Source organism: Marmota flaviventris, chromosome 8, assembly GCF_047511675.1.
Source record: "Marmota flaviventris isolate mMarFla1 chromosome 8, mMarFla1.hap1, whole genome shotgun sequence".
Classification (NCBI taxonomy): Eukaryota; Metazoa; Chordata; class Mammalia; order Rodentia; family Sciuridae; genus Marmota; species Marmota flaviventris.
In genome coordinates, this window is record NC_092505.1 from 79461233 (window position 1) to 79486982 (window position 25750).

Sequence of the window (25750 nt, forward strand, 5' to 3'; positions counted from 1 at the left end):
CAGGGTAAGAAATAAGGGTTTAATTTCATTTTGTTACACGTGGATTCCCAAATTCCCAGAAGTATTTATTGAATAGGCTATCTTTTCTCCAGGGAATGTTTTTGGCACCTTTGTCTAGCATGAGATAACTTTATTTATGTGGTTTTGTCTCTGTGTCTTCTCTTTTGGTACCTTTTTTTTCTTTTTTAAAGTAGAAACTTATTGCTATAGACTTTCTTCTTAGTACAGCTTTTTCTATGTCTCACAGATTTTGGTATGTTGTGTTTACATTTTCACTTGTTTCAAAAAAATTTTTAATTTCTCTTCTGATTTTCTCATAGATGCCTTGATCATTCAAGAGCATGTTGTTTAAATTTCTTCAATCCTTACCATTTCTAATCACAATTGTTATCTCTTACTGTTGAATTGACTCATTTATCATTTTATAGTGGACTTCTTCAACTCTTTTTATAGTTTTTGACTTAATGTCTATTTTATATGATATAAATATAGCTATTTACACTTGTCTTTGGTTTACTTTTGTGATGGAACTTCTTTTCCATCCCTTCACTTTCAGTTTCTATATATAGGTCTTTACTAGTGAAGTGACTTTCTATAGGCATATAGAGTTGGGTCTTTTTTTTAATCCATTCATCCAGTCTACATCTTTTAACTGGAGGATTCACATTCAAGGTTATTATTGGTCTATAAGGACTCAGTCCTGTCACTTTGTTAATTTCTGTTGTTTTGTCTATTATCTCTTTATTCCTCTAATTATTCATTTTTGTGGTTTGGTGATTTTCCATATTGATATGATTTGCTTCTTCATTTCCCTTTCCTTTATCTATATGCTCTGCTACTGAGTTTTATAATTTGACTTGTTTTCATGGTGGTAGTTACCACTATTTTGCTCCTTGGTGTAGATAGATGTCCCTGAAGTAATTCTTGGAATCCTATTTGGTGGTAATGAATTGTCTCAGAATTTTGAATGTTGGAATGTCCTTTCTGGTCTGAAGGATAGCTTTGCTGGGCATTATATTTTTTGTTGGCACTCTTTTTTCCTTTTAGGACTTAGATAAATCATTCTATTCTTTCCTGGCCTATAAAGTTTCTACTGAGAAATCTGTTGTTCATCTAATGAGAATTCCCTTTTAAGTGACTTGACACTTTCATTTGTTTTGTTTTGTTTCTAGAATTCTCTCTTTGACCTAGACTTGGGTAGTTCACTACAATATGTCTCAGAGAAGATCTTTTTTTGTTAACTCTAATTGGGTACTTTGAACTTCCTAAAACTGGATGTATATATCTTTCTCCAGATTTTGAAAGTTCTTAGAGATCATTTAATAAGTTTTTGTGCCATTACTCTTCTTATCTCTTTCTGGAAATCCCGTACTATCAATATTCATTTGATTAATCTTTTTTCATAAATTCTGTCAGATTTCTTCTTCATTTTTAAAAATTATTTTTCCTTTGTTTTCTTTCTTCTTTTTTTGTTTGTTTTTATCTGACTTACATAGACCTGTCTTAAGTATCAAAAGTTATTTTTTTCTGCTTGATCTAGTCTGTTATTGAAGTTTTTCATTTCCTATAACTTCATTTTATTTCACTTTGAGTCCTTTAGCTCTAAGGTTTCTGTTTGATTCTGTTTTAACATACCCATCTCTTCTGAATTTCTTATGTAGATCATGAATTGTTTTTCTAATTTCCATGGAATTTTCTCTCTGTATTCTCTTTTAACTTATTGAGTTTTCTTAAAATCATAATATTTTGAATCCATTGATTTCCTTTTGGGGGCCTGTTGGTAGAGAGCCCCTACCTAATACATCCAAAATGTATTAGGATATATTTATATTTTGGATGTATTAGGATATCCGTGTCAAAACAGGAGAAAATTAACTTTATGTTTCAGAGATTCCAGTCCATGGTTACTTAGCTTCATTGCTTCTTCTGGTCCCATGGTGAGGCAGGGTAGCCTGGCAGAGACTGCTTCCGTTATATTCTGGCAAAGAACTTGCCTACATTTTCTCCATGACCTGAGACTTTGTATGAGGCTGAGTTTAAAGATGATAGATTAATTAATCTGGCAAAAGTGCTTGGTAGGGGAAAAGCTGCTTACCCATGGCAACCAGGAAGCAGAGAGAGTAAGAGGAGGAGAGAGACTGAGGGCAGATATACATTCAAGGGCACACCATAGCAACCTACTTCCTTCAATGAGATGATACCTCCTAGAGTTCCTGCTACCTCCCAATACCGCAACCAGTTGGGCATCATACCTTTAAAACATGAGCCTTCGGGAGACATTCTAGATCCAAACTATAACATTATTTTATTTTTCTATTCTTTTTTGGCCCTTATATTGATATTTACAAATCTGTTGAATCTGTTGTCTTTACCAATTATACAGTAGCTTTTGTAAAAGAAAAAAAAAATTTCTCTTCACAATGAGTCCAAGAGTGTCCATTGGGTGGACTACATTGGCTTTGGTACCAGGTGGATTGAGTAAGGTAATGTCAATGTAGTCAATGACAGAGGGTATCTCAGGGGTCTAGGATTGCGGAATTCATGTAGTTGCTCTGCCAGATGCTATGCAGATCTCTTAGGTGCATAAGTTTGCCAGCAGCAATACTAGACATGGTGCTCCTAATGCTGTGTGTGCATGGCGGTGGTGTTTATCATTTTCTGTGGGTTAGATGGTATCAGTTCTCCACTGGTGGTCCTCACTGGGCACAATGCACCATGTACAAGGCTGGGGTAGGGCATCCATCAGTGTTCAGGGCCATGTGCAGGCTGGGTCCCCTGGAAGGCCTGAGAGAAATTTGTGTGGTAATCCTGGCAACTAAGGAGGGGCAATTGTTATTATTTAAGTACCACATGGGAGCTGGGCCACAATGGTGGCTTAGGTAGGGTTGTCTCTCAGAATGTGAAGGTTGTGGGTGCTTTTGTAGAGCTTTGGTGGGATAAATCACTCAGTGTGGGCTTCCTGACTTATTCCCAGGGTCAAAGGTGGGTGAGTATATCCAAGGAGCTGCTTTGTAGGTAAGCGGGTCGACAGGACCCAATGGTGGTGTTGTGCAGGCAGCGTGGGTGGGGAGTGCACAAGGTGGGCTGAACTCTTCAGGGATATGTGATGGTGTGAAATTCCAAGCAGCTACTCAACCTAGGCTCAGGGTCTGTGAGGGTTGCGATCCTCTCCAGCAACAAATGATTCAGGTTTATTTGTCATTAGAGTGTATTGCTGAGGGCTTCCTGCTTCTCATTCGGAGCTCCAAGATTTCCTCTTGCTTCAGGCTTGATCTGAATTGGGAAGATGTGACAGTAGATGACCTGTGGATCTATCCTACCTTTATAAGGTCATCCTGAGTCTCTGCTCCACTCATCTCTGGAGCACCCCTTCTTCATTTTGGCATTCTACCTCAAATGCTCTAGTGGAATTGCAGTTACTTTTTAAATTTGTTTTTGTTCATGTTTTGTGGAAGGAAGATGCAGGTACATATACTCTGCCATCTTGGTCTTATTTCTGAGTATGTATTTTAAAATCTAATTTGAACAAAACGCATTTTGAGGTTTAGGAGGGGAACGAGTCTCGCCTACAACTCGTGCAGATGAGATGAACTGGGTTTAAAAGAGCTGGCTGCAACATCAGGCTAAGAAAGCAGTGAAAAACCACGCAATACACAGAGTAGTTTTCAAATCAAGGGAGGAGTGCTAGGCGACCTTAAGGGTCAGCTTCCACACTGGAAAAAGCTGGAAAAGAGAGCACAAGTCCACCGTTTCCATTATTTTATAGTGGAGCCATCAGAGGCAAGAGCAGTCTTGCTTCCTGATGTCTTATGGTCAGCAGATTGATGGACATCTTGGTGAGTCACACCCACCTCAAGTTCTGTGTGGGATCCTAGGCAGAGCTAGAGGAGGCGGCGCACCTGCATCATGTGATCAATCCCTGACAGGGAGTTGGCAGAGCCAGGCTTCGACCCTCAGGAGGCTAATGTGTGTAACACAATCCACACACAGCCCATGGATGGTTTGTGCCAGACGAGTTTTTGACCAATGAAAAGGTAGAGAGAGAAAGAGAAATAAACTTATAGGACAAATAGTGAAATGTTAACCAAGAACAGAAAGCAAAACAACTGAAGTTATAAAGAGAAGTGTATACAAACAAAACAAAGCTCAAATATTAATAGAGAAACATAAATAGAGAGGTAGGGAGGGAGAATTTAGTATGGAGGTGTACGTAGAGTAGTACTGAATAAAAGAGTACCTCCATGATTTGAATCAGGATACACCTTCCAGTCTATGTAAGCATCATTCTGTAGTTAAAATACTGACTTCTAGAAGTGATATAGGAAACTCTGTTAATAATGCTTAAAGAATATCAAAAAGAAATGACAAAATGCAATTCAAGAATTTTATTGTATTTTGGTGGCAAAGTAATATAGTTAGGGAATTTGCCGTTTGAGAATCAAAGAAGGCCATTTATTGGAATATATCTTCTTTTTATTTATTTATTTATTTATTGTTATTTTGGGTACTAGGGATTTAACCCAGAGGCAATTTACCACTGAGCTACAATCCCCAGGTTTTTATTTTTTATTTTGAGACAGGATCTCACTAAATTGCCTAGGGCCTTGCTAAATTTCTGAGGCTGGTCTTATGCTTATGAACCTCCTATCTCAGCTTCCACAGTCACTGGGATTACAAATGTGCAACATGAGGCTTGGCTTTTTTTTTTTTTTTTTTTTTTTTTATTTAATTGGAAACAACTCAACAAATTCCTTGTAATCTAAGGCATTGTACTCAACCATATCCTCTTTTCCAAGACAACCACTTGGATGAATAGAGTTTTACATTTTAATCAAATTGCAAATGTCTAAATCTGGCAGGAATAATTAGCATGCTGAATGACAGAACTGAGTGTCAATTTAGCTGCTGAAATTACCTGAAGCTAATACGATTAAATATAATTAAAAATAAATGTATAATCCCATATTTCAATTTAGTAAATCACTAGCCCATAACCAGGAAGGTGGAAATATTATTAAGCAGTAGTTCATGTGAAAAAGACGTAGGTTTTAAGTAATTGAATGTTCAACCAGAAAGTTGACAGAAAAGTTAATGTAATTATTTTTTCCCCTCTGACAGAAAAGGTGTTTTTTAATTCAACAACTGATTCATATAATTGCTTAGGTAACTGTGGACAGATAAGAGAAGATGGACTTTATTTCTTGGTCTAAAACTTGATGAACTTTTCCTTTTAGACCTTTTGGTTCAGATGCCCACCCTGGAACCAATATATAATGTTCAGAGGAAGGAATATGGATAATGTAAGAACATGGAGCTCTCCCACATTACTTACAGTTGGGGACTTGGAGAGGAGGAGGACAGGGAGAATGGGGGATTTATAGGGAAATTTCTAGAGAAAGGGAATTGTGATGAACTGATGATAGCATAGATGCCCACTATAGGAAGAAATTTTTAAACATGATTCCTGGAATTGAGCCTATGTATCCAGCGTTAACACAAATAGGGGATTCAGAAAGAAGAACTAGCAAGTACATAGTAATAACAACCTAGAAGAGGAGGTGTTTATTTTGGCTCACAGTTTCAGAGGTTCAGTACATGGTCAGCAGATTCCATTGCTCTGGGCCTGAATCAAAATAGCACACAGTCTATATTAGAAGGACTGTAGCAGCATACCTGTACCCTATTTTTCCTCTTGTAATAAACAATCCAAAAGTAATCTTCTCAAGGATAGCATCAGTGCCCAGTGTCAAGAGCTATCTGTGGGCTATGTGTGGACTACACTGCCCTTGTAGACTTTGAGTAGGAACATCTGATATTTGGGAACTTCTTGTGGCAAACATGCAGGGTAAAATCACCCAAATACATGTGAATTGCTGTTCAGCTCTGTCTGGTCCCCCATAGTACAGGAGATGGGGTGACTTTCTGCAGCCACATAGCCTCTCAGAGATGGGTGTGACTTGCCAAGATGCCTATCAACCTGCTGACTGCAAGACACCATGAAGCAAAACTCCACCCCTGATATTCTATCCCTGCCTTTGATACAGCCCTTTAAATAAGCCACAGTAGCCATTTCCTAATTGTTTAGCTCCAGCTTCTGTGTGGGTGGACGTATCAGGTGTTCTGCTTCAAAACTATAATTCTGTCTCTGCTTCTTATTTCTTCACTAATTATTTCTGACTTTTCTTCTCCGGTGGCTTATACCCTTCTGGGCAGGAAGAAGGACCCATAGCGAGGCACTGACCGCCTCCCCATAGCCCAGACTGCTTCTAATGATCTGCAATATTTTTTATGGGATCTTAATAATCCTGGTCACAAAATGGTTGCTAGAACACCAGACATCACATCCATATTACTATAGAGAAAAGAGTTGGAGAGAAGCTAAAGTGTAAAAGTGAAGGACAATAGTGGCAGGCACTAAGATTCTGTCCCTTTTATAAAATTCTCTTGGAATATTTGAGTGGTATTTATATCTTGGCAAGACTCTAATTAGAAAATTAAAGAAAAGTAAGTCAACCACATTAAATTGTATTGAATATTTAGTCTATTTATAGCTTTAAGAGCTCTTTTAGTGACCTATGTAAGCAGTTGCCTCTGACACTCTAAAAGTTTAAAAATATAAATTCTAGGACAAAAATTAAAATTAAAAATCTCAAACATTCCCCTTCTTTTTTTTTAAGAGAGAGAGAGAGAGAGATAAATTTTTTTTAATATTTATTTTATTTTATTTTTTTTAGTTTTTTCGGCGGACACAACATCTTTGTTTGTATGTGGTGCTGAGGATCGAACCCGGGCTGCTTGAGCCACATCCCCAGCCCTCCCCTTCTTTCTTAATCTTACTAACCCCATGACTCCCAACAGAATTTCTTAGCTGGGCAGAAGCATGCCAAGGCAAACACATGTTTAGCAATACTTTGTTACGAATTAGCTTGAGTTTCTGTGACTCTCTGAAAACAACAGAACTGAGTCATTTTGGTAGTAGATTTCTTGAGACTGTCTTTCAAAATTTGGGAATTGGTGAAAATAGTACAATTTAGTAAAGATAATGGGAATTATGGGTATGTGTGTGGGTATGGGCATGTTTGTGTTAGAAAACAGTAAAGCTGGGATGAAATGGAGGCCTCCAGTTCTCTCTATAAGGAAGACTAATATTTTGCCATCTGACTTAAAATCAGTTATGTCCTATAGTACTTTGGGGGACAGAGGAAGGAGCATTCTGAGAATTGTGTGTTTAAAAATTGACGTGTATTTTCCTATACCTCCTAAGTTTGTATAAGATTAGTCAGAATGTTTTGGCTATTGGGTCATGAAGAAAACAAATTATAAAGGAGTGTTTCCATCAGTGTATCCATTCACTGGGGAAAAAAACCTGACAGATGAACACTCCTATCTTATACCATATGTCTTACAAATTACTATGACCTTTTTTTTTTGTCCCCAGTAGCTCTGTGATGCATGAACTTGCTCAGAGAGGGGACGCCTTTTATTCCACATTGACAAATATGACTTAGCAATATACAGCTTGTTCAGAACCAGCATTTGTGAGTCAGCAAATGTTTGAAATGGTCTGTTCCTGCTTATTTTTTGCTAACTTAATGGGTAGTTGCAGAATCGGAATAATAACAAAGTGGCTTCTGACAGACAAATGGTTCAGAGGTTTCTTTTCACCAATGAGGTGCATTTATCTTCTGTAGGCCCTGCCAAACTCATCAAAGGAGTCCAGAAAAGGCAAATGCCTCTCCTGAAGTGATAGTTCTTATGCTTCCTTTCCTTCTAACATGGCTTCCTGACAGATTACCATGTGGCTAAAAACTGCTGTTTTTTCATCCTTAGGTGAAGTTTATGCACTTCTCAATCCAGGCCATTTCCTTCCATGGACTCTTAGCTGTTTAGTCTTGGAGACCATGCTAATCCAGGCAGCATTATATTCAGGGCAAAAGTTGCCTGAGGTTGCTGTGGCTAAGACACACTGGTGTGCACAAGGAGCCCAGTGCAAGCCGCTGAACTTCCATCAGGGAAAATTTAGTGAGAATAACCACCATTGGCTTAAACTATTATCTGCTACTAAAAATTAAAATAATTATGGATACTTAAGGGACCAATTAGTTCTTAAAACAAGTGTTGAAAATGTTGACAATTTTTCTTACACCTTTGTGTCTAGGCTTCACAGTACTGGGTTATAGTTATGGGACAAAACTCCTGCATTTCAATATGTAAGCTCCATGTTTTTACTAGTGTGTGAGGCAAGGAGAAGGGAGACAGGGGGGTATGGATTAAAGTGTGGATGTTTGTTCTGCCTAATTTATAGGAGTTGTTGGAAGTACTGAATGTTAAAAATATTGGCAGCACCCTATAATGGTTGGATAATTATTTTAAGATTATTTATTTATTTATTATGGTTACTGGGAATTTAACCCAAGGGTGCTCTATCACTGAGCTACACCCCCCCTCACCCTCCCGTCTTTCTCAATTCTGAGATGGTATCATTAAGTTGTCCCAGCTGACTGAAAGCTCTGATCCTTCTGCATCAGCTTCCTGAGTCGCTGGAATGACAGTCCTGGTGTGACTTTCTTTTCCTTTGGTACTGGGGATCCAACCCAGAGGCGCTTTACCACTAAGTTACATCTCCAGTGCCTCCCCCACACTTTTAAAATTTTAATTTTTATTTTGAGACAAGCTCTCACTAAATTGATGAAGCTGGCCTTGAACTTGCAATCTTGCTGCCTTGGCCTTCGGACCCACTGTATTACAGGCCAGGCCTGGTATTTCTTAATCAGGCAAACCTACCAGGTCAGGAGTTTCATGCTGGTTAAGTAAAACATCCACGTTGTTTTTTCCTATTTCTAAAATTATTACGTGGACATTGGAGAAGCAAGGCCAAGCAAGATTTTATGTACAGATCTGTGATATGGACTTGAGTACAGAAAAATCTTTCCCTGGGATTCTCTTAAGGGCTTCCAACTACTTTTTCGACTTCCCACTCCTTAAGCAAGGAGTTCCCTAGGCCCCAGGGCTTTCAACTACTTTTTTAACTTCCCACACAGGCAAGGAGTTCCTCAGGTCCCGCCCTCACCGCCCCCACACGTTCTAGGGACGCTGGAGGACTGGGACCCGGGCACTTTTGCAAACATTCCATAGATCTGGAGGTAGGATCTATATTCTTCAAAACTTTTTTTTTTTTTTTTTTTTTTGGAATATGTAAGGCAGGACGGTCAGGGTGGAGGTGAGGGTGTGTTTCTGCCATATTTCCTTCCCTGTTGGTTGTCTCCTATCTCTCTTTTGCCTTCTCGCTGTGGCTGACAGCACACCCAGGGTTGTACGTGACAAGAAAGCCTCTCTTATCTGTCTGTTTGCTTCCACAGCTCTCTTGCACCTCCCCATGCTGAAGTCTTTTCCCTTTCAACCAGCCTTTCAAGGCGCGGAGGATCTTTATCTCCGGGTCCCCAGCGAGCACTGGCGCTCACTGCAGGTGGCGATATGAGCTGAACTACAGCTCCCAGCATTCCCTGCTCCGCGTCCACCACCCGAGGCCCAAACCGGCAGTAGAGCTTCTCCGCTACAGGTTCTGACCATTAGTGCTGGCCGCCGGTTCAGGAACTCGTCCAGCTAAGAGGCCAGTCTCCAGGACGTGGGTACTGCCTAGTGCGACAGCGCGGGAGCATGGCCTGGTACCTGGGCAGGCTGAGCGCAGGCCCCTGCTGGCGCGCGGCGCGAGGCGGCTGCGGAGAGCTGCGTGCTTGGTCCCAGCGCTGCGCAACCGGACGCATCTGCCAGCCCCCTGGCACGGCTGGCACGATGCACAGCCGTGGACTTGCGCATGGCCCCTCGGCTAGAGGTGGCCCTTGGCCTGGGACCGGTCTGGCCGCAGCGCTAGCAGGGTTGGCAGGGCTGGCCACCGCCGCCTTCGGGCATGTGCAACGGGCGGAGATGGTGCCCAAGAGCTCCGGGGCGCGGAGTCCCTCGCCGGAGAGGCCACAGGAGGATGACCTGGCCCGACGCTGCAGCTGCTTTATGGCCTCGCCTGTGACTGACTTAGACGAGTTGCGGAAGAGGCCAGGCGACATGAAGACCAAAATGGAGCTGCTGATCCTGGAGACGCAGGCCCAGGTGTGCCAGGCTCTGGCACAGGTAGATGGGGTCGCTAGCTTCTCTGTGGACCGATGGGAGAGGAAGGAAGGTGAGGTGTTCGGACCCTAGAGGGAGGCGGGGCTTGGAAAAAAGGCGGGACTCCAGGTTGCTGAAAGACCCTGCCTCAGGATTGGGATGGTGGTATAGGGAATGCCCCAGAGGGGCCACTTGAGAGAGCCATCAACCTTCTGCTTGCAGGTGTGGACCCGGATCTGTTGTCAGTTTAGTACTGGGTATTTCAAAATGCTCTCAATTCCATAATGACATTTTTCAAGGAAATCTTAAGGGATATTTACATACAACAAGTTTGGATGACTGAAGTTACTGAAGATCGGTTTTCCCCGAATTTCATCGGTTTCTCCAGGTGCTTTTGTCCTTCGTCATTTAGAGATAGAGGAACTTGACTCCTTCATGCAAAATGCTTGTCAAACTCCTCCATCTGAGGGTCTCGTTTGTCGAGAATTCACCCTCTTTTTTTTAATATTTATTCTTAAATTTTAGGTTGACACAATATCTTTATTTTACATTTATATAGTGCTGAGGATCGAACGCAGTGCCTGGTGCATGCTAGGTGAGCACTCTACCACTGAGCCACAACCCCAGGCTTCTTTTTTCTTTTCCACAAGGAATATTTGGTTTGTCAGTGGCTCTGCCAAATGCACCTATCAGATTTCCTGCTAGAAAAATATTTCTATTTAATGCCAACATGCTTAAGTATCAAAACCCAGTTCTTATGGAGTCATATAATAGCGACCATTGTTGTTGCCTATACAGTGAAACCCCACATCTTGCTCATAAATGGGGGAATACAACAGCAACTATTTACCACTACATTTGAGCTGTGATACTGCGACAGCCACATTAAGTGAGGTTCTGTCAGGTTACTTAGTGTTTTCCATCTTGTAATGTTTTTAAGTGAAGGCCACTGAACCAGGACTCAGCCTCAAGTATTAGACTAGTTATGTCACCTTGGGAAGTTACTTAACTCTTTTGTACCTGTTTCCCTAGGTATGTATATTATATATGTTTCCCTAATCTAAGTATGCATATTATGAAATTTAAATGAAATGATGTCAAGTGTTGAAATATGTCAAATGTTTAGAATGTTGCCTGAAAAAGGAACAGGACTTGGACAAATGGTTTTGGTCTATGGCCAGCTGTGTGATCTTGCTTTTGTTTATTTTTTCGTAATGGGGATTGAACCCAGATGGCCTTTACCACTGAGCCACATCCCCAATTCTTTTTATTATTTTTTTTAATTTTGAGACAGGGTCTCACTAAGTTGCTTAGGGCCTACTAATTTGCTGAAACTGCCCTTGAGCTTGTGATCCTCGTGCCTCAGCCTCCCAAGTTGCTGGGATTACAGGTCTATGCCACCATGCCTAGTGTCACCTTCAACACACTTTTTTTTTTTTGCCTCTCTAGACTTTATTTTTCTCATTTAGAATGAACAGGGGTTATATATGTCATCTTTTGTCTCAGCCCTGAAGTTCTTAAAACTAAAACAAGCCAAACATGAATCTTCATGAAACAGTGCCCTTATGGTGACCTCGGTCTCTTGAGAAAACAAAAACAAAATACAAAACTAATAGTATGGATCTTATGCCTGAATATTAATGTGTGTCTTACTCAATTTGAGGTTCTGAATCCCTTAAGTCTACTGTTATCTATTGTTTTTTAATCATCTGTAAACACAAAAGACACATGGTAAAATGAGGAAAAAAACATTGAAACAATATAGAGCTTTTAGATTCAATAATAATAGAACATCATTCAAGTATACCCATTATTATTTTTTAACTTTAGCTTTCCCTCATATATCATAAGAGTTTCATTTTGAAGGGCAGTATTTGAAGGGAGAATATTCTAGTGATTTATTTTAGGTGATGTTATAAGAATGTAGAGGAAATATTTACTTTAAAGATATGAGGAGATTCAGTATTTGACCATTATCAACAGCTTATGCCATAAAGCTAAATTAGTTATTTAATTTTATTGTAGATAAAAATTATAGATATACCATTATAGAATATTTGGAAAGTAGAGGAGGAAAATAACTACTCATCTCACCACCTACATGCAAGGTCTCAGGTTTGCAGACTTCTATACTCTCCTCATTTTCCATTTCTCTAAACAGGCGGTGGCGGCATCAGCTGTGTACTTCAAGATGGGCGGGTTTTTGAGAAGGCTGGGGTGAGCATTTCTGTCGTTCATGGGAATCTTTCCGAGGAAGCGGCAAAGCAAATGAGAAGCAGAGGAAAAGTTTTGAAGACTAAAGATGGTAAATCAGATCATCTTAACAGTGTTTCATAGTTTTGCAACACCCCCCCCCCCACCTCCACCACATGAGTTTTATTTATAAAATAAATAGTGTTTTTGGAAAAAGCTCTGTGGGGGCATATGCTTGATAAGCATGTTCACAGTTACTTTGTGAAAATTAAATTTTCGAAAAAAAATTGAAAAGCAGCATTTGAAAATTGATTTAGAAATCAAATTAGAGTTCATTTGTATCAGGCCAGATGATTGAATGCAGCTCAATACATATTTTACTTTCCAGGTAAATTGCCATTTTGTGCTATGGGCGTGAGCTCTGTTATTCACCCTAAGAATCCTCATGCTCCCACTATCCATTTCAACTACAGATACTTTGAAGTAGAAGAAGCTGATGGTAAGTGAATCAGGAACTGTGAAAAGTATTATTGCACAAAATATATATTTTAAAAACAGATAATAAAGCATCACATCTAAAGCAAGGAAGAATAAGTACAACCTTAACTAGGTTTCCAGGAAGTATATGAAAGCATATTCCTCAGCAGATACAGTGGATTATGCATTAGATATGGAAAGTGAAAATGGTATTGATTGACTCTGACCTCCCCATATTTCCTCCAGCACACAAAAAATGATTTAACAAACTCAAACTTTGAAGTGCACACAGGATTCTTTACAAATATAAGTTCATTATATCTGAAGGAAAACTTCATATATGAAGTTAAGTTGAAATTGAGAATTTGCTTTTGGAGAAAATATTTCTCCATGCATAGCTTTGCTCGTCACCATGACATTATCAGTTGGTTTAAAATAGGATACATTTGATCAGGCCTCATGTGCATGTAATTCCAGCCATCTGTTACAACTTGTTGGAGCATCTGTGCAATGCCATGCCCACTCTTGCTCATGTGTCTACAGGTGATGGCATTTAAAGTTACTGCCTTAATTTTTCATATTGAAGCTATTCAATTTGGTTCAGTCTTTTAATGTTTAAAACTTATTTACTGACTGGGAGTATAGCTCAGTGGTATAGAGTGTGCTTAGAATATACCAAGACCCTATTCAATCTCCAGCACCAAAGAAACAAAAAAACAATTGGTAACTTGTATTGATAATCAATAGATCAAAGTAAGTTCATCAAACAATTATACTCAAATGGTAAATTGCTACCTTAGCAAGTATTTTGTCCATTTCTGGGTGAAGGGAAGGGGTGACAGTGGTTTTTAATAGGGGGAGCTTCAGAATCTCCTGGGGAGCTTTTACAAAAGCACTTTGCTTTTGCTGAGGTTGATTTTGAACTCACAATTCTCCTGCCTCAGGCTCCTGAGCCCCTAGGATTACCAATGTGCACCACAGCTCCCGGCTGTAAAATGGGTTTTGCTTATCACTATATTATGGTTAATAAATTAAGCTGATGAATTGAGTTTGCTAATGCAGTCAGTAATGTGTGGAATCTCAAGAGTCCACATTGAACCCAGTGTCTTGATCTGGTAGGTACCAAGCAGTGGTGGTTTGGTGGTGGATGTGACCTCACTCCAACATACTTGAACCAAGAGGATGCTGTTCATTTTCACAGAACTCTAAAGGAGGCTTGTGACCAGCATGGTCCAGATCTCTACCCTAAATTTAAAAAATGGTAGGTACAGATATTGCACTTTTATGACCCTAAAAGTATGTCTCATTCCTTTGGTGAGTCCTGAAGGCAGCTGTTATATATCACTAAACACCTTCTTCAGTTATGAAGATTTAACTATTTTCATATTTTGCTTACTAAAATAAGTGGAATCCCAATTTTAAGTGTTTTAAATAAATTATTTACTTAGCAATTTATATTTGAATGTCTGTAATACATATTGTGTAGCAGCATCTCTTTTTGATCTCAAATGATTTAGAAAGATAGAATATAAACCTTACAGATGTGAAGAGACTCAGAATATTTGTTACATAATCAAATAGAATCTTAGCATAAATTGTTTAGAATAAGGATAAAGAACCCAATTCTGTTTAGAGCTAATTGCCATTCTTAAAAAGAAAACTAAGAGGGGATTTTGTCTTTTTGTTTTGTTTTTATAGCTATTAATTGTGGAAAATTATCACTTATTCAGAAGTCAGACATTCAGCTTTAAAATATTTTTTAACAAAAGATAAAACTTTGGAATATTCTCTTCTTGATTTAACATTGCCAAGGAAAACTATAAGCTATGGATGCATGTAAATGAAAAGATACAGGTTTTCATTTTGTTTTTACTCTTTCCCACAACTCGACATCCTTCCAGGAGTATTGGTGGGGTACTGTCATGATTTTTTATTTCTTCTACTGAGATGACTTTTAAGTAGTATTAGTTAGTAAAATATCCAGGGGCTGGGGATCTAGCTCAGTTGCTAGAGAGCTTCCCTTCCATGCACAAGGCCCTGGGTTCAATCCCCAGCACCACAAAAAAAAAAAAAAAAAAAATCTGGGATCCAGGCTAGTTAACAAGAAATTTTTAGTGTGTTTAGTAAACCTCTTTGTTTTATAATCTTATAAAGAGAAATTTTGAGGTGATTTGGGTTAAAAGCTGATTTCACACCCTTGCTCAGGATATACTTTTGAAAAGAACTATTATTCATATAAAGGAAAGCACACTGCTGAGGTACTGAGTTGGTTATACCAGTGCATCAGTTCCAGTTTTTGCTTTTGTTTTCTTTTGAGTTTGATCTTTTGGGGCTATAAAAAGTGATCTTTTAAACAGCTTTCGTTTGTTGAAACAGCTTATTCTGTTGAGGGACCATTATTATACACAGATCATCAGAACTATTTGCAAGTTGTAAACTATTCTGCAAGTTTAGCATTTGGGAGATGACTTAGGAAGCTTGTTTGGGCAGATATAGAAGTCATCCCTCTCAGTTGTGCATGCTATAAAGTCATCAGATCTTATGGCTGAAAGAGATCATTGAGATTTTTTACAGTTCCTTCCTTTGACTCTAGAGTTCAGGGTTACACGCTGGTTGGCATCATTGTTGGAAGACATCCGTCCTCCTGCTTCCTGTAAAAGCAGCACTTGTTTCAAGGACAGGATTCATGTTGAACTCTGCTGCTGTTTTTACTAAAATCCTTGGAGTTCCGTATTCGTCAGACATGGTTTGGTTGCCTGATTATAGATAAGAGTATCTTTCTAAAGTCCTAGTTTCATTTTCATGGTTAGAAAATAAGGACACTGTGCTGGCCTTAATTGAGGATAGGGCTCTGAAATAAGAGGCTCACATGGATTTTCATGTCTGTCTTTTTTCTCCTTTGATCCCTGATTTGATCCTGCTGTGTTTTTCAGGTGTGATGATTATTTTTTTATAGCACACCGTGGAGAGCGCAGGGGCATTGGTGGTATCTTTTTTGATGATCTTGACTCTCCATCCAAGGAGGAGGTGTTTCGTTTTGTGCAGAGCTGTGCCCAGGCTGTGGTTCCTTCTTATATCCCCCTTGTGAAAAAGCACTGTGATGATTCATTCACCCCCCAGGAGAAGCTGTGGCAGCAACTTAGAAGAGGACGGTAAGTGACAGCAGAATAAATTGTCTCTGTACAGCTGGAAGAAATGGTGAAGCCTTAATTACAATGGATAAGGTGTAGTGTTGTCTTTGGCAGATGTTAATATGCAGTCTGATTTTATTTCATAACCAGGTAAATGTTACAAATGAGACTGAAAATACTGTAAAATAGTATTCTAAAAATAAATAAAGTTTATTTAATTCATCTATACATTAGAGTCGTATAGTAGGTATGCAGTATTTGCTAAACAAAATTTAGCTAATTTCTGTTAGACTTCTGGCAATGTCCTCCAGTGTTATTTCAAGATGTGGGTGTTGCTTTGCTGATTTTTAAAATTTGCAATCATACTTTTCATTCATCTTAAAAGTTATTTTAATATAAATAATTGCAGAAATTACTTACACTTAATGAGAACTTAGTAATTAGTAATTTTGGAGCCTTGCACACTGATGTGGGCAACACCTATCTTAGGTATTTTTCATCCAGTTTTCTCAACAGATCTGTGTAATAGGTGTAATATTTTACAGACGACAAAATATAGAAAGGAAAGTTTCTTGTCTTTGCCCAAGATGACACAGCTGGTACCTATAAGATATCAGATGTGGCACTGAATCATCTTACTCTAAAACTCATCTTTCTAGTACAAGAAAGAGAGGAAGTTGAAGCAGGTTTATATAATGGTAAGCCATGATAGTCACTTTATTCATCCTGCTGAGTGCATTGAGCTTGAAAAGCTTGATTGGGTGGCCAAATGGGTCAGTTCCAAATATCCATCCTGCCAGCCCCCATCAGTTTCTCATTATCCTCTTAAATGTATCTATACCACTAGTTCATGACATAGATTTTCTAATTTATGTTAATTGTCTCAGGCACATGAAGCTTTGATAACTAAGGAGGTAAAGCTTTATCAACTTGGAAATATGAAAGTTTATTAAACTTTTCCTTTTAGAAATTTCTTAAACCATGCATCTGTTTGGGGACATCACAGACACCCCACCCCCCACCCTGCCAAATTTCTCAAATATACCTTTGACACTCTTTCCTTCGTTCACTTGACATTTATTGTGGGCTTCCTATGGTCAGGCACTATAATGACCACAGAGGGACATAACGTGGACCTGCTGAATAGAGGGTCATTTAATGGGGAAGACATATCTAAGAGGATAATTTAAAACTTTGTGGAAACTAAAATATCTTAGTTTTATACAAGATTTCATTTGCAGAGCTGGCAAATTTTGTGAGGAGTAATCAGATGAAGCTTTTAAAACTGCTTAGAGGAATAGTTTTAAAATAGGAATAGGTTTTTGTTCTTATTTATTTTTTCTTTTTTACATTGAATGATGGCAGGTCATTCTGAAAATTCCATTGTATGTGTATCATTGCATGTCTGGTGTTTTTTGCGTTAGAAGTGTGGAGTATTAGGTTAGCACTAATAGATTCTTTTCTACAGTGTGTCCTGTGAGTGTTCTTCAAGGTAGTCTCCTTCTACCACCCTTATCTCTGGGCCCTAAGATGGCAAGAGAATAGCTCTTTCCTCATAGGAGAGACTTATAGATGCTTGTGCTGTCTTCAGTCTCTCATATTTCATAATGCACTATCTCCTTTACAGATTACTACTCCTCTGCCCCATTTGTCCAAATATGAGTTTCCTTTTCAGTGGTCATTCTGGTTTCTTTTTGACTTGAGTCTCTCCTTTGGTCCCCTCTTCTAGTCTCTTGCCCTTAGTTGCTGCTATTATTTCCTCTGACTGAACTTTTGTCTCATAGTCACTTTTTTCTCACTAAAGACTTTCACCTTATTTTTGTTTTGGTAAAGGGAAGCAGGGTAAAACATAGGCATTTATTTAAATCAAAAAGGTTGATTAAATCTCATAATTTATAGGCTCCTCAGAGAGGATAAATATATGGAAAGGATCAAGGTCAGATCTTAAGTGAAACCTGTTGGAAGTCATGGAGGCTGATGTGAAGAAGGGGTGTTATTCACTCAAACAAAGGAATACATATATCACATAGAGAATACATTTGGGGCATCTCTTATAAGGACCTTTGATATAGGTCTTCAAGAACATCAATATATGCTAGGGAATCAGTGGTCCATTAGGGATCATGTTTTTAGAATGTACATTGAGTAAAAAGGTAGCTAAGAGATTAAATTCTTTTCCATGATCTTTTTTTTTAAGAGAGAGAGAGAGAGAGACAATTTTTTTTTAATATTTATTTTTTAGTTTTTCGGTGGACACAACATCTTTATTTTATTTTTATGTGGTGCTGAGGATCGAACCCAGCACCCCGCGCATGCCAGGCGAGCGCGTTACCGCTTGAGCCACATCCCAGCCCTCTTTTCCATGATCTTCAGAAAAAAGAAGATTTACTTAAATTATCTTTTGAAATAGAAATAAGGGGGTATAAAATAGTCATTAGTATGTAAAGGTAAATCAGTGATACGTAGAGAGAACTAGAAAAGGATGCATGGATAAAATTATTTAAATTTTTACAGTTTTTTTTTTTTTTACAAGTTTTCACACAAAATGATACCATTTTAAAAATGAATTACTGTGGGTTCTAAAGAATATTTTGCTATGAATGGGCTTAAAGATAATAACCAGTAGGATAAATGAGAATATCTAAGGGAATTTAAGAACAGCAGAGTAGTTTCTGAAGTATTTGAAAAATGATCTGAAAGAGGGACTATTTAAATTTTCACATTTATGGATCACTCTGACTTCCTTGGGTTGTAAAAATTATCCTTTTGAAATTGGGGAGAAGAAACTTTTTGACATCCCATGATGTTAAAGGTGGATAAATATTTTTAAGTTAGTTGGAATCCATATCTGTGTCTATGACAGTTAATGGAATCCTTGGATAAGTTAATATACTGAACCAAGTTTTAGTTGATGCCCATGATATTTTTCTTAAAAAAAAAAACAAAACACAGCACTAAGACTCAAAACACTACTTTATATTATGGTTGTTGTTAATCTGCCGGAAGAATGAATTATACCAGTACTTAAAAATATTATTACCCACTTTAAGAAAATATATAACAATTCAGTGGTTATACTTATAGAATAATTTTATGTGTCTAGTTTTTAAGAAAGAGAAATATCTCTGGTTGTGTACATAGTATATTCACACCAATTCGTGTCTTCATACATGTACTTTGGATAATAATGATTATCACATTCGACCATCATTAATTACCCCAATACGAAAAATTGTGCTCTATATATGTCATATAAGAATTTTAATGAATTCGCTGTTATAAATTAAAAAAATATATCTTAAAAATAAAATAAAAAAGAAAGAGGAACATCTAGAATATTATAATCATTATTAATATTACCTGTAGCTGTACTTGGTCTTCAGTTACAGAAGTTCTACACTGTCTTAGTAGTACTTATGAGTTCTAGGCAGTGAAATGAAACCATCAGCCCATGGGGAGGACCAGAAGGAGCTGTATTATCCTAAGAAGGGATGCCATTTTTTTCCTTAATTGTTGTGCCTTAAAGTTCCCAGCTTTGTATTCATTCTGTTTATTTATGGGAAACATAACCTTCTTTTTTTGTAACTGCTCTGTGTTGGGGCAGAATGTGTATCCTATTGTTCATGGGGTAGAATGCCCTTTTATTTATGCTGGCCAGATGGGGAAAGCTTCTTGGGCTGTAGGCTGGTATTCTCTGTGCCAGTTCCAGCTGACAGAGAGAGAACCGCCCCCCCCCCCCCGCCGCCCCGAGACACACACACACACACACACACACACACACACTTGAAGTATTTGTTACAGGCTTAGTAGAAAGATATCATTCAGCAGGCTCTTAATGTTGTTTGATGTATTCATCTCAGGTATGTAGAATTTAATCTGCTGTATGATCGGGGCACAAAGTTTGGCCTCTTCACTCCAGGATCCAGGATTGAAAGCATCTTGATGTCTTTACCTCTAACTGCCCGGTAAGCAGATAACTCACATGTCTACCCCAATGGACTAACCCTCCTAAAATATGAAAGTCAGTGCTGACAGTATCTTACCTAAGACTTCACTGGTTTTGACTTTGCTAATTTTATAAGAAAATCATGGTTAGATAGTTAAGGCAGATCATATTGGATTTTACAGAATGAACGATAGAGCTTTATGGAGAAAGGTGAAAGAGAAGTAAGAGGTATTTGAGGGGATAAGTTTGTCTATCCCTTCCTGTTTGATTTCCCACCCCCTCTGGGAAGAGTTTTGTGTAAGAATTAAGCTAACATCTGCCCACGGATCATCTGAGGTGCTACAGTTTATGAAACCTTGGTTTACATGAAAGTGCATGTAGGCTCTGAGATATTAATATTAGCCCAAATATACTCAAGAATTAAAAAAAAAACTATTTCTTTAGCTGTAGATATTTTTAAAAAGATAGTGGGTGGCAAGGCATTATCAAGCACAATAAATAAGAGAAGCAACACTTTTTTTTGTTTTTATTCTTTATTATTTTTTCTTTCTTTTTTTTTAAACTTATTTTAAGAGTTGTATGTTACTTATTATTACTTTCAAAATTTTTTTGCTTCTGCTTTGATCATGTTTAGATGGGAGTACATGCATTCACCTTCGGAGAATTCCAAAGAAGCTGAAATTCTGGAAGTTCTGCGCCATCCGCGGGACTGGGTACATTGATGCAAGCGGAAATGTGCTGGGGTTCGGAGGACACAGCTGTGTGCCCCCTCCACCAGCTGGCACTGTTAACCACTGTGTGGTCCTGAGCTCCCTGTGCCTTTGGCCCCAGTCTTCTCCAGTCTGGGCCTGATCTTGTCAGGTGGTGAAATATTTTGGATGCTGTCAGGTCATGGCAGATGGTTGGTCAATTGATCCACATAATACTCATTTATATTTTTAGAATAATTTTATGTGTCTAGTTTACAAAATTTAAATGGAGTTTCTAAGTATTAAGATGAGGGAATACAAATAGTATAATAACATACCAGGAAACTCCTCATTTTATTTTTGTTACATATATTTCATTAAAGTTTTAGGTTCTACCACAGAAGTCAGTCATGGGATGTGTTTTACCTTTATTAATTCAGTGAAGTTGAGACTTCTTGGTAACTTTGGAATGAAACTTTGAAGGTTAAAGTTTTACTTTGTCATGCATCTTTTTCTAGAGACCACAATATTGCACAATATTCATTTTTATAATGACAGGTATTTAAAAGCACTTGAAATTTTCTCAGTGTCTGCATGTATTACAATTCAGTGGTTATCAATAGTTTTTAACTCCTAGTGATATTACTGTTATTTAAGTAAGGGGCATCTAAGTCGTAACTTTGACTTTTGTGGAATCGTAATTTGTTAAGGTTAGGCTTCTCTGCATTTCTGAATGCAAACACAATATCCCTGGATTCTGATACTTAAATTTTTTCTATTCCAGACATTTCTGTGTGTTTCAGATCAATCCTAGCATGTGAATTTAGAAAATGTTTTTCATTTGGAAAATGAAATGAAGAATATTTTCCTTCTGTAAAGCAAATATAACTGATGTTGACATGTAGGTATTTTGTACATGTATTTCTTTATAAAATGGTCTGATTGAAATTGTCCTGTTTTTCAAATTGGATATTCTACAACTCTTATTTTTGCTGTTAAGAAAAAAAATCACAAACTATAGTAATATGAATGTATTATTTGATTAATAATATATTGAAGTTTGTAAGGAACAGTGTCTCATACATACTATTAAGCATTATTCTGAAATGTCGAATGTATGTGATTGTGTGTGGCTCTTTTAGGACTAGAAAATGTACAGACTCTTCAATTGTCTTACAGTGGACTCACTAATAAATTTTATTGTGACATAAGATTAATTTTGAAATATCTGTGTTCTTTATTTTGTTGGAATAGTTGATATAGGAAAACAAATATTTCTTGGTTTTAAAACCATAGTCCTCATTCCTTGGTGTTTATCCAAGAGAAATATAAATTTTGTATTCAATTTTCATAACAGTTTTTTTTTCATCATCGCCAAAATTAGAGACAACTCAAATGGTCATCAGCAGGTGAATGGATAATTTGTGACCCGTACAAACATTAAACACTGCTCAGTGATGACAGGAGTAGCTATCATTAAATGCAGCAATCTGTATGAACATCAAAAGCACTGTGCCACAAGAAAGAAGCCAGGCACAAGGGCACTTACTGTATGATAACGTCACATGAATACTTAGGAAAGTGATAATGTTAATGACAGAAAGCAGATCCGTATTGACAAAGGCTGGAGACAGGGAATCGACTGTGAAGGGAGTGCAAGAGTATGTTGAGGTGACAGAAACGTTCCCTGTTTTAGTGGTGATGGTGATTTCTAGGCTGTATGCATTTATCAAAATTCATTGAACTTACACTTAACATCATGGAACTTTATTGTATATGGGAATAATATTTCAAGAAAGTAATCAGGGGAAAACAACATCATATAAGCATATAGGCACAAATGTTCAAATAAACCTCAGTTTGCCTTTTAAAAAATGAAAGTCATTTATTTTATTCCATATCATTTTATTTGGGGGAGGGCTGGTACCAGGGATTGAATCCAGAGACGATTAAACACTGAGCCACAACCCCAGCCCTTTTTGTTTTATTTTGAGACAGGGTCTTGACAAATTGCTTAGGGCCTCACTAAGTTGCTGAGTCTGGCTTTGAATTTGCAAACCTCCTACCTTAACATCCCAAGCCTCTAGGATTACAGGCATGTGCCACTGTGACCAGCTTAAAAAATGAAATATAGTCATTTAGATATATCTGCTAGTCTGTTTGTGTTTAGTTAAGGCTACTAGCTGGACACTGGACAAATAAGAAATTTCAAAAATTTTCTGTCCATTTTCATGTTCTTCAATAAATATTTCTATTGTGGATGAAGCCATCTGGGAAAAAAATAATTGTAAAACCATTGTAAAATGTCATTCTACTATTCTTCAAAGTGAGTTTCTCTTCCAAATTTTCAATGATGTCTATGGCAAGTCTACTAGAAGACCAGGCACCTCTAAATGGCCTGAACACCTGACTCTCAGATAACACCTTCCTATAAGTGGTCATAAGGGTTGGCTGGGGAGAGATGTAAATGCCCTGGAGCAAGTATCCAACCACTACTTTCTATCCACCTCTATGCTTTTCTTACCCATTGTATTAGTCTTATTTCTGTTCCTATAGAAAATATCCGAGGCTGAATATTTTATAAAGAAAAGATATTTGTTTAACTCACAATTTAGGAGGCTAAAAATTCAAGATTGACCAGCCCGTCAGTTGGGCCTCTGATAAAGGACTTCTTGGCTGTGGCACAATATAGCAAAGAAGTAGGAAAGGAAATGGTCACCTACAGAAGAGGCCAAGTGGGTGTGGTAGTCTTGCTTTATAACAACCCACTCTTGTAAGAACTGACTTCTACTAGACCAGCATTAATGCCTACAAAGTGTGGGATACCACCTGTAAAGCTACTTTACCTAAGCCATGAGGGACTTAGGTCTCCTCTTGGGAATGATCCCGGCTTTCCCGTGTGTATCAGACTGCCCAAGGCGTGAGATCTCTGTCCCCACTCTCCTAGTGTGACAGCTCTCAGAGCTCTGGAGTTGGGTGTAACCCACTGGTAACTGGATAACCCACCTTTGATGTCCCCCTAGTTCCAGTGTGGAAGCTCAATCCCTTAGATCAAAGAGCCATCCTGTCCTCGCGTTTCAAAATTACTTCCTGTGTACTGTTTCCCCTCACCACCATTTTCTTCTTTTAACTGTTACTTCACAGCCAGGCCATTTCATGCAGAGGGACCCAAATTCTATCGCCCCAGTGGGATGCGGGTGAGAACGAAGGGCTACACCCCCACTGTCCTGATTACCTTGCACCACACCCTATATCTTAAAGGTTCCACTACCTTAGCATCACCACATTGAGGACCAAATCTCTAAAACATTAACCTTTGGGATCCAGCCAATATCAACCACCTATTCGACTGAATGTTGGAGGTAAATTTTGTTTGCTAAAGAAAACGAGATCTGAACGCTAAATAATGTGTTTATTTGAGACTTCATCCTTCCATGTGTGTTCTTAGAATTCATCAAGGCAGGAATCATCTTCAGGTTTTTAACTCATGTTTGTGTCTAGGAGAGAATGACTCACAGAATAGGCCCACCTTGGACTTGTAGGTCACAGTGCCTAGAATGCTCAGGATACATATTCCCTGGAGCAAGGTGAAAGCAGCATAGTTGATTTTGATATATATTTTTTTAATCTAGCCTCAGATTATATCCTCCACATTCCAGTTAGTGAGTGAGTTATTATTAAGGTCAGTTCCAGATTCAAGCAGAGGGAATTAGATCTCAACTCCCCATGGGAGGGAGTCAAGGAATTTGTGGTCCTCTTCAACACCTGTACCTAGATGTCAGACTTGAAACCACAAAATAGATTTGACACCTCTCCCTCACTGCTCCACAGGAAATGTCCTGTGGAGTCCACCTTTGAAATGTCTCTTGATTTCCTTTGCCCATTGCCACCACTATGATCCATATTCTACCTCACCTGAGCTTTTGCAGTACCCTACCTGCCTCTAGTCACTCTGACCTCCATTCCTTCCCTTCAGAATTATTTCTCCAAATCTCGTTATCACTACCCTCTTGAAATATTCGACGCACTCCTACAGAAATGGTTGCAAACTCAGTCTGATATCCAGAACAATACATTTGGCCCTTGCCTTTTTTCAGCCTTTTCTTTAATATTTCTTCCAAGTATTTTGGCCCTGAACTATTTTTCTGAACATCCTCTGAATTTATGACCCTCTGGCCTTTCCTCAGTGAACTGCTATCTCTGCTTGAAATCTCATGTCCCTATCTATCCTTCCATGGCCAGTTCAAATCTCCTCCTAGAAACTTTCCTTGAAAACAGTCTCTTCTCCCTCTTCAGCACATTTTACCTTCAGGATTGCTCTCACCACAGGCTGAATTCATGGGCATTCAACGTATACTCTACAAAAGACTTAACGTTGGGGTTTTCCTTATGAATGATCTGTTACCCTTTGTTTTCCAATACTGTTTTGCAATATATTATAGTCTCCAGCTTAGTACCATTCAGCTCTTTGTCTTATTCCTAATCTGCGAAGGAAGATGTTCCCAGTACACAACTCTTAAAAGCTGGGTTAGGCTGGATGCTGTGGCCCATGACTGTAATCCCAGCAGCTGGGAAGGCTGAGGCAGGAGGATCAAGAGTTCAAAGCCAACCTCAGCAATTTAGTAAGGCCCTAAGCAACTCAGTGAGACCCTGTCTCTAAATAAAATACAAAAAGATCTAGCAATGTGGCTCAGTGTTTAAGTGCCCCCAGGATCAAACCCTGGTACAAAATTAAGTTAAAATTTTAAAAAACCCATTTAGACATTGTTTTCAAGGATGTATTTTCTGACCACAAGTGTTAATTACATGTTTGAAATCCCACATTTAAATATTTTAGTTCTTCCCAAAGATATACATGTTAAATTCTAAATTCATAATAAACTTTAATTAGCACATTAAAGTTAGTGTAGCTTAGATATTTCCAAATGACTTGATTAATCCTGTTGGTTTCAGGTAACCAAGTCACGGGTTGTGTAGCATAACCTCACAGACCTGTTTCTACGGGTGATTTTTAAACCAGGAATGCACTAACATGTTCCAGCAGAACAAGATAATTAAATTGCATTCCATCTTCTCATCAATGTACCTGGTTCTGTTCTAGATGTTAAAGTCATTCAACAAATATTTTCAAGTATCTTTCATCTACTAATCTCCTTTCACATGTCTAAATGTGTTTGAACAAAATATTTGGCATAATCTAAGCCATCAGAGTT

General features: G+C 38.3%; 2 protein-coding genes across 2 annotated transcripts in view; one reads left to right on the top strand and one right to left on the bottom strand.

Moving 5' to 3' along the window:
* Positions 1-25750, bottom strand: part of St3gal6 (ST3 beta-galactoside alpha-2,3-sialyltransferase 6) — a 330280-nt gene that overhangs the window by 229212 nt on the left and 75318 nt on the right. The gene's annotated exons all lie outside the window — the stretch shown is intronic.
* Cpox (coproporphyrinogen oxidase) lies at positions 9522-21754 on the top strand. Its single transcript, XM_027943180.2, has 7 exons — positions 9522-10174; positions 12263-12406; positions 12683-12793; positions 13891-14032; positions 15705-15923; positions 19763-19867; positions 20483-21754. Exons 1-7 carry the CDS (start codon positions 9658-9660, stop codon positions 20568-20570), a joined length of 1326 nt encoding a protein of 441 aa, XP_027798981.1. The 5' UTR covers positions 9522-9657; the 3' UTR covers positions 20571-21754.